Source organism: Pipistrellus hanaki, assembly GCF_964339955.1.
Source record: "Pipistrellus hanaki genome assembly, chromosome: 1".
In the NCBI taxonomy this organism is placed as follows: domain Eukaryota; kingdom Metazoa; phylum Chordata; class Mammalia; order Chiroptera; family Vespertilionidae; genus Pipistrellus; species Pipistrellus hanaki.
The window spans coordinates 171,921,176-171,931,247 of record NC_140503.1 but is presented as its reverse complement, the minus strand read 5'-3'; the positions used below and the strand labels follow the sequence as shown (position 1 = coordinate 171,931,247).

General features: G+C 34.6%; 1 protein-coding gene across 1 annotated transcript in view; it reads right to left on the bottom strand.

Annotated features, from left to right (window-relative positions):
• Positions 1–1,860: 1,860 nt before the first annotated feature.
• UBA6 (ubiquitin like modifier activating enzyme 6) overlaps positions 1,861–10,072 on the bottom strand; it is a 63,457-nt gene continuing 55,245 nt past the window's right edge. The window contains exons 30-33 of the mRNA XM_084889783.1: positions 9,598–9,725; positions 8,612–8,699; positions 8,332–8,426; positions 1,861–3,849 (exon numbers count right to left, since the gene is read on the bottom strand). Of these exons, the coding sequence (XP_084745909.1) occupies positions 3,714–3,849; positions 8,332–8,426; positions 8,612–8,699; positions 9,598–9,725 (447 nt within the window). The 3' untranslated portion in view covers positions 1,861–3,713. The remainder of the gene's footprint in view (positions 3,850–8,331; positions 8,427–8,611; positions 8,700–9,597; positions 9,726–10,072) is intronic.

Sequence of the window (10,072 nt, the reverse complement as noted above, 5' to 3'; positions counted from 1 at the left end):
AAAGCAGCAGCCACAGAATATAGTATGGTTCCATTTACATAAAAGTTCAAAAGCATCAAAAAGTAAATGGCATTGTTTAACTATGACACAGATGGTAACACTAAAAATAAATACAAATTACTTATCACAGGAGGGAGGGTGGTATTATCGCCAGAAGCTCTGTGGGGAGAAGCTGGCTGATTAGGAAAGGACTACAAGGGGAGTTTCTGTCAATGTTCTTTTGATTTGTGAGCTAGCTATACAAATAGCTACCTTAAAATGATTCCTTACACTATGTATTTATATTTTATGCACTCTTTTGAATATATTTTTTGAATATTTGTTTCTCAATTAAAAAAAAAACAAAGATAGGACACAGCATGACAAAAATAAACACAAATTACCTTCTCATTAGCTACTATGATCTCTAAGACCTCAATGTCCTATTGAATTCGTTAAAAGTAAAATAGCCAAACTCATACCTAGTGATTCTATACTGAGTAATTATATACTTAATAGAGGCCCGGTGCATGAAATTCATGCACTAGGGAAGAGCCTGTGTTCTCTTGCAGCCTGCAGTCTGGGATTCCCCGCTCCTTACCACTTGGCTTGCTGCTCCTTTGCACTGCCGTGGAGGCGGGAGAGGCTCCTACCACCGCTGCTCCCCTCTGTGGGAGCACATTGACCACCAGGGGACAGCTCATGCATTGAGCATTTGACCCCCTGGTGGTCAGTGTGCATTATAGCGACCAGTCGTTCTGTTGTAATGGTTGCTTAGGCTTTTATTATATAGATGATTACAATGAATTTTTGATAATATTCATTATGAATTATTAGGTCAAAGGTTGTTTTTTTTTTCCTCTCAAAATCTCAAGAGAACAATTTTCTTGTTGTCTTCATTTTACTAATTATAAAATCGTGGACTTAAATGATACACATCTATTTTCAAGTTCTACCTTTGGAACAATTTAAAAGAACTTACAGATAAATTAACATAACTGCTCTGAACTCTAAAATGGACATTAGAAATTTGCAGCTAATAGTTTGGGACTTGGCAGATCTTCTGGGTTTTATATGGTCACCATCATTTACCCCCAATTGTTTTAACAGAATTTCCAGGAGCCAAAAGAACTTTGAAGTAATGTCCCTTCACATCCGGTGACTGCTGTATCTCCATGACTGCAAAATTTGAAAATTAGTAAACATCAAAGCAACATTACCCACAAAATAAATAGTAAAATTGGAATCTCTGGATTTATAAAGATATTGTCAAATTTCTTTTTTCTTTCTTTCAAATTTCTTTAATTTATTTTTAATAAGTAAAAAATTACTTAGTGGTACCATACAAAAACAAATAATTAATTTTTGCACCTGGTATTGCAATCATCAATAATAATCTCATAGTACAGAAATAAACTAGAGAATGAAAAAAATTATCAGTACTTCACCTTGGCTTTCTAGCTTAGTAGAACTAAACAGAAGAAACTAATAGCAATAACCATTAACTACAGAGAAAAAAAAGCAACAACAAAAGGGTTTCAGGTTTAATCCCGTTGATTTTGTTTGTATCTGCTAAAGCAGCGTTTTTCAACCGCTGTTCCGCGGCACACTAGTGTGCCGCGAGATGTTGCCTGGTGTGCCGTAGGTGCAGACAAGACAAGAATTTTATAATTTTTCACTATTTTGTTTACTTAATATTTCATAATAATTATAAAATACTTTCTTTGTGTTTATTTGATTCCTATTCAAGAGAATTACTTTATATATAGTCAATGTAGGCACAGAGTTAAATTTTTTAACATTTTCTAATGGTGGTGTGCCTCGTGATTTTTTTCATGAAACAAGTGTGCCTTTGCCCAAAAAAGGTTGAAAAACACTGTGCTAAAGTACTGGTCTCTATAAATAAGAATTGAGAGCATGTTCTAAATTTACTTTGGAAGAGATTTGGAGATTTATACCAAATGATAAGCAAGCTGTTAGATCATAGTTGACTTATTAAATGGCTACATGGAAAGTATCAGTTACTATCATGGAGCACAAAACAATATAAAAGTGGGAAAAGGCTTCTTAGAGAAAAGTCCTTTTATTATTCCTACCCTATAAAGTTCTAAGTCATAGAACTTTGATGTTTCTGGATTCAATTTTAAGTAACATTAATTTTAAGCATTACATTTCTAATAAGCACAATTGGATAGAGTAGGATATGAGGAACCAAAAATTGCTTATTTCAAAGGTAGCCATTTCCTATAATTCATCCTGTCTACTTTTCTCTACCTCCCAATGCACTGATTATCTATCTGTTAACCATACAATTTCACCTTCTACTCCTAAAGAAATTTATTTTCTCAACTGGATAATACTTTCACAAAAGAATAAAATAATAAAGCTGGTTGATAGTCATTTAAAGTATTTGCAAACAAAATAAAAGTTAAGTTGAGATATAAAAATATACCTAACTAGAGTAATACTGATGTAAAATTAGTTTTTAATTTATCAAAGTACCTACTAATGGTCTGAACAGGGGAGCAGAAGAAAAGCAGCTAGAGGAAAATGAGTTTTGTGGGTTAAACTTGCTTTAAAATACACGGTAGTCTTAGAAAAAAGAAACACTTGCTGTTTTCATTGAGTTTACAGTGTTGAGTATACTTTATGTCATTTTAATGATAGCATTTATATGAACATATGCAACAGCTCACAGCAGAAAACAAAGTTTTTGTCATAAAAAAACCTAAAAAAATAAATTTTTATTTTCATCAACTCCCTTTCTGGGAATGCAGAATAAAACAATGTTTCTTTTTAACATAAAATATTAAATTATTATTTCCTGTCCATTAGGTTGCTGGGGGGGGGGGGGGGGAATCCAAGACTCAACTAGTGATAATTTTTTAATTTCTAGTTTTCATCTACTTCTAAAAACACTCCCTTCACAAGACCTTTTAATCTTATATGCTATGACAATCAGGTCTAGAATTCCAAATAAATAAAACGGCCACATGAGAAAGCATACTGAAGAATCAAATGATTAGCTACATCTATTCACATTCACAGATTCTCTAAGAGGGTTGTTAGAGTCCATGTAATACAGTTAACATTAGTCATCTGACCTACTGTTCAGGCCTTCCAACATTAATACTAAAAACAAAGATCCTGACTTTTGGGAGATGGTGACATAACAAACTCTGGTTAAACTAGCAGAGGTAATAGAACAGTAAACTGCAACTGTGAAACTTAAAATGTCTACTCTTCATCCACCATCTCTTCTTCCCACTGGTATTAAATTCAAAGTCTAATCATGAGAGGTATAGGTATCTGACACTATTTGTATAGAAAAACAGGCCTCAAAAACTAAACAAATAAGAAATTCATAAAATAGGATTAAACTTTTTGAATAGTTGCATTTGTTACTTTAATTTCCTTAATCTTTTATCTTTTCTGGTCATGGATACATTTCTTCCTTTCTATTCATCCAGAGAAGTTAATACACAAATTTGTTGAAAGCATTATAAAATGGCATTCCAATTCAAAGTTGCTTGTCATCATATCCACATAACAAGTGTATACTGTGCTCGGAAAGGTTTTTCAGTTCTTCAGTGTAGTTTCTTAATGTTATGTCCCTTAAATTAAGTTTTCCTCAAAAAGAGATCCATGGTAATATGAGCTCATTTTGAAGCTCTGAATTAAGTCACTCTTTCTAAAATCAAAGAAGTCCTACAGCAACTTCAAGACAACTTCTGTTAATCAGTGTCATGACTAAAGTAGTATCTTACTGGAGGTCCAGGCAAATCTTCATCTCCATCAATGTCTGGGGCAAATGACACAGTAAGATCCACATATTTCTTTTCAGTAGTAGGTTTTACAAGTTTATGCATTCTAAGAAAAATAACGAAAGACAAATAATTTGGTAAATTCCTAAAATGAATGATTTGCTGACTAATATTGCCCAGAGAATTGGGTTTATATCTAGACATTATTTTCATTTTAACCCCAATAATACATCTGTTTTCATCTATTTTTTCTTTCTTTCTTTCTTTTTTTTTTTTTTAAACTAAAAGCTCTAAACTCAAGACACTCATTTATCTAACAATGATCACTTTGGACCACGGCTGATAGTGATAAAGAATATAAACCACTTAATCAAAGACAAAAACAAAAAGTGAAACAAATTCTCCAACACACAAAAAGCATAAACAACCCAAAATGCTTTTTGAAAGCAATGACTTAAGAAAACAAATTCTCCTAAACCTCCTATAAAGTTTAGAGAAATCATAAATTCTTCTCATTCATGTCTCTGTAAAAAGCAAGCAAGATTTAAATCTTCAAATGCAAGCTAGAAATATCACAGTAAAATACATTTTTAAGTTTCACCTTTCCCTTATATCCTATGTTTATCCTACATACCAAAAAAACAACAACACTTAAACAAATTGGTAGTTACAAAATAGTCACAGGAATGTAAATTATAGCATAAAAAATAGTCAATAATCTATACTAATAAAAGGGTAATATGCTAATTAGACCGGGTTGACTGGACATCTTCTGGACGAAGCCACAGTGTCAGACTGAGGAATAGGTGGTTAGGGGTGATCAGGCCAGCAGGGGAGCAAAGCAGTTAGGGGTGATCAGCTGGCAGGGGAGCAAGCAGTGAGAGGCATGATCAAGCTGCTGGGGAAGCAATTGGGAATGAAATCAGGCAGAGGTGGTTAGGGGCAATTAGGTCAGCATGGGAGCAGTAAGGGCAGCAGGCCATTAAGGCAGAGGCAGTTAGGGGTGATCAGGGAGGCAGAGTGGTTAGGGGGGATCAGGCAGATAGGCAGGTGAGTGATTAGGATCCAGCGGTCCCAGATTGTGAGAGGGATCCCAGATTGGAGAAGGTGCAGGCCAGACTGAGGGACCCCGTCCTCCCCGCTCCCGTGCACGAATTTCATGCACTGCATTATAACAACTACCAATGGGATCAGAGGGGTACGTAAAATAAGGGGGAGGGGAGACGTTGTAAAACATATGATTATCTAATCACTGTGCTATACACCTGAAACTAATACAAGAATAAATAACACTGAATGTAAACTGTAATTGAAAAAAATAATGGCCAAAACCGGTTTGGCTCAATGGATAGAGCGTCGGCTTGGGGACTGAAGGGACCCGGGTTCGATTCCGGTCAAGGGCATGTACCCTGGTTGCGGGCATATCCCCAGTAGGGGGTGTGCAAGAGGCAGCTGTTCGATGACTCTCTCTCATCGATGTTTCTGACTCTCTAAATCTCTCCCTTCCTCTCTGTACAAAATCAATAAAATATATTTTAAAAAAAGAAAAAAAAAAGAAAAAAGAAAAAAATAATGGATTAGAAAAACTCTAACCCCCTGCCCCCACTTAGTTTTTGCGATTGTCACTGCTGTCTTAAATCAAACCACCATCTATATACACTATTACTGCATTAGCTTCTAGACAGCTGTCTCCATTTGCTTTTCTACCTCCAATCTACTCTGCTGCCAATATTCTTTTAAGTAAATCATTATTCTCTTGCCTAATAATATTATCTGTCATACCTATCTCATGCCAGGCTCTGTATTATAAAATCTTTAATCCTCAATAGTAGCTCCTTCCATTTTACAAAGATATTTTGTCCCATATATACCTTTCATTCTTTCCACCACTTACTACTCTTATCCACCTCATCCTTAAGTCATTCAAAAATACTTGATTTTCCAAATAGATTATGTATGCTCTTTATTATCAGCTGCATGCCATTGCACAAACTATTGCTTTTGCCTGATATAATCCATTTTCAAAAGTAGTGCAAATAAAATCTACCCTAAGCAGAAGGTTTGATTTAGTAGTATCCAGAGTATTCTGTAAAAACCTTTATTATAATAATTCTTCAATTATATTTTAATTATTAACATGTGACTTTCCCTTAATCTGTGAACTCCTTGAGAGCAAGGTCTATTTGATAAAGATGTATGATGACAAAACATTAACAGGAGTAATATTTATTGAATATTTTTTACTTGCTATTACAATACTAGCCCTTACTATTATTTTAGTATTCAATAGCACAAACATCCATGTTTATGGATAGAAAACTAAGTTTCAAAAAAGTTCAATAAACTACAAATACGTGTGACAAAACAATTAAATAGCTGAGGAAGGATGTGAACGCAGGTATTTCTGAAGCCAAGCTTATCCAGACACTTCATAGGTACTCAGTAAATTATCTGCTAAATAAACAATGTAATCAAATGAAAAATATCATTCACAATACATCATGCTGGAGCTTACACATATTGGCCAATTCTTTAAAGCATTTTTATGAATTATTCACAGCAAATTTTCAATTTCACTAGTTAATACACTTTAGGACCACACATTCCAATCTCATCTAGGTACTATATGACATAATTCTAAATACTACTCTTTATCCAAAAGATATTTAGGATCTGAATAAAAAACAAAAAAAAAAACACACAACCAATATGAGCCAAATTAATGCCTTAGCTAATATAATAGTTCTGTTTGTGAAGTATAGATAATTAGGACTGCATTATAATAAAAAACAGTGAATAACCTCACTAACTGATCATCAGAGTTAAAGCTGACATATCTGTTACAGCACCATCCTGTGGAGATTCATTTATTCATATGACAAATATTTATTAATGTCTATTTTGTTCCAGGCATTGTTCTAAGTTCTTGAAATATATCAGTGTAAATAAAGATTTCTACCCCTTTTGAAGCTAATATTAATAATAAACATTATATAGTAATTAATAACAAACATTATATAGTAGCTATAAGTCAGTGATGAATTTTATGTAAAAGAGAAAAGTAGAGCAAAGGAGATCAGGCATGTGAGGAGGGGGCAGCAGATAGGATGCAGTATTTTAACAGGGCTCATGGAGGCCTCTTCAAGAGGTGCAAAGACCAGAGGTGAGAATTAGGCAGGTTGTTATCTCAGAAAGAGTTACAAGCAGAACAAACAACTAGAGCAAAGGTTTCATGCTAGTGCATGACTGGAGTGTTCAAAGAAAAGAATGACCAGTATAGGTAGAATTTTGAGAGTAAAGGGAGAGAAGTATGAAAGAAATTTAGAGGACTAACTGTGAACCAGATCATTTAGGGCAGAGGTTCTCAACCTTTCTAATGCTGAAATCCTTTAATACAAATCCTCATGTTGTGGTGGCCCCCAACCATAAAATTATTTCGTTGCTACTTCATAACTGTAATTTTGCTAGTTATGAATCATAATGTAAATATCTGTGTTTTCTGATGGTCTTAGGCTCTACAGCAGCGGTTCTCAACCTGTTGTGACCCATAGGTAGAGAACCGCTGATTTAGGGCCTTGCAGACCACTGTAAAGACTGGCTTTTTTGGTTCCTATGACAAGCAAAGGAAATAACTAGACTACTTAATATAACACAGTAATTTACCCCCTTATTCTGTTTTCTTTTCTACATAGCATTTAACACTATCTGATGTACTGTCTAGTTGTTATGTAAACTCTCCAACAGGACAGGGACTTGGCTTTGCACAGTTATGCCCCTAATGCTTACAAAAGTATCTGGCACATGGTAGATACTCCTTAAAAATAAATGGTGAATGAATGAATATAACAATTTGGCATTTTTGTTTTTATACTTCAGTCTCATATTCCAGGAGGAGTGGATCTATTTTCACTTGGAATGTTGATCAAATCAGGTTTCTAAGCCTATTGGCTGAAAAGTTAACACTGAAATACAATACATTCACAAGGGTATTATAATCTTACTAGTGGCCCCAGTGCACAAAACTCATGCACAGCGGAGGAGGGTTCCCTCAGCCTGCACCCTCTCCAATCAGGACCCCTTGGGGATATGTGACTCCAATAGGGCCTAAACCGGCAGTCGAACATCCCTCTCGCAATCTGGGACTACTGGCTCCTAACTGCTCAGCTGCCTGCTTGCCTTATTGCCCCTAACCTCTCTTCTTGCCTCCCTGATCACCCCCAACTGTCATCCCGTCAGCCTGATCGCCCTCCCCTGCTGGCCTGATCCTCCTGTACTCCCCTGCCAGCCTGATCCCTCTAACTGTTCTCCCCTGCCAGCCTGATTGCCCCTAACTGCCTCTGCCTCAGCACCACCAACATGGCTTTGTCCAGAAGGATGTCTGAAAGGTCTCCTGGTCTAATTAGCATATTACTATTTTATTAGTATAGATAGATGAATCTCTCTTGAGAGGTAGCCAACTGAGCATAAGACGTAAAACACATACTTCTATCTGAATTTTGATAAACTTCTATATTTAATTTTCCAGTGTGCATCCAGCTTATATGCTTCAATTCCTTTGACTCTTTTGCACATAGTGTATAATACTTACGTTAACTTCAATCTTTTTGCATGACCAGGCATTATCGGAACATAAAGCATTTTGACGCCTTGTACCACCATTGTTGGCTCAATTCCGTACTTTTCCTGAAAGTGAATATCCAAAAGAGAAAACAATAATCAAAGCTCAATCTAAAGTTTTGTGTGACAAAGTTTTACAGCCAGTAAAAATAATACTTATTAAATTATCCCATAAAATTATGTATAAAAACTCAAAAGCAACTAATGTATAAAAAACAAACTCAAAGCAACTAAGTGAATACGTGTCTCACTTTGACAGCATTTATAAAATCCAAGAGGGTGAAATCTTCTTTTCCATGTATAGTCCATCGGTCCCAAATTGTAAATGATATTCCATTTCTGTTGTAGAAAGATATTCAGAACAAAAACATTTTAATTTTCTTTCCTTTAATAATAAAAAGCTCTCAGTTAGCTAGATATTGATGTAGGGGAAAAAAGGAAAATACGACTAATTATCCCATAAACTTGTTTCTCCAAAATGCCACGTATGTAACCACTTTTTTCAGTTCCTTATTGGTTTTTCTAGCATCTCATTATAAATCAGTATGACTTAGTGATAGAGTCCTCCCCCTCTTTGTTTTTTTTTTTTTTAAATACCTGCATGAGTTTCATTGTGTGGATATTATAGTGCCCTACTATTGAACAGTTGGGTTGCTCTAATCTTTGGTTATGACAAATTATGTCAGAATGAATAGCTTGTAAATATTATCATTTGATATGAATGTAAATGTAAATGTATCTGCAAATTTGAAATACAGTGTTATATTCCCCATATTATGGGTTACACTACTTTATACTCTCATTAGTAATATAAGAAAGTGCTTTCTCACACTCTTGCCAAAATAGATGTTTTCAAATTTTTGGTTGTTGCCAGTCTGGAAAGCCAAAAATAAAGATCCAGGACAATGCTTTGCCTTGTCACATAGCTTTTGGAACTAGATTCTAAATTGGATGATCCATTAGTCAGACACCAAGGCGTCTTCTAATTTATTTAAGTTAGGTGTATGAAACCATAAAACAGTAAATGATAAACAGTGTGACAGATTAAGTATTGGGAGAGTTCAATGGCTAGTTTAGTAAAAAATACGTCAAGAAGATAGGAGTTTCACTTGTTCTTGAAGTATTGGCAAGAATTTATAGATTTAGAAAAAAAGGAAATGTGAAATTAGTATTTTTCCCTTTTGAAAGGTAAAAATTTTATTCTCATTATGTACGAGAAATAGACCTTCATGCGTACCTGATTTCAGTTTTTCTTACTTCAGTTGTTTCTGTAAACACTATAATTGGAATGGCTAAGTTAAGGAAACAATTTTTGTAAGCTTCAAAGGGATAGCCAGCAGCTACTTTGATAATCTCCAATGCAACCTGGATTAAAAAAAAAAGTAAACTGATTATATAAAAAGCCTAAAACTATTAATGACTTTAATTACCTCTACTCAATATCACTAAATTCTTCTCAAGCATTTTTCTGTAAAGATTTTACTCTGGACTAGAGCAATATAAATTTTTTATAAACCTCTCCAGTTTTAGCGTATATACTTTCAAACTCCCTACCTGTTCTCTACATGGTGAACAAAGTTATTAAAAGAATATCTTAACTTAAACAGGTAATCTTACTACTTTGAAAGCAGATAGCAGAACTCAAAAATAAAATAGTCTAAGAATACAATATAGAGGCAGATAATTACATGATTCTACGTATAACACTGTAT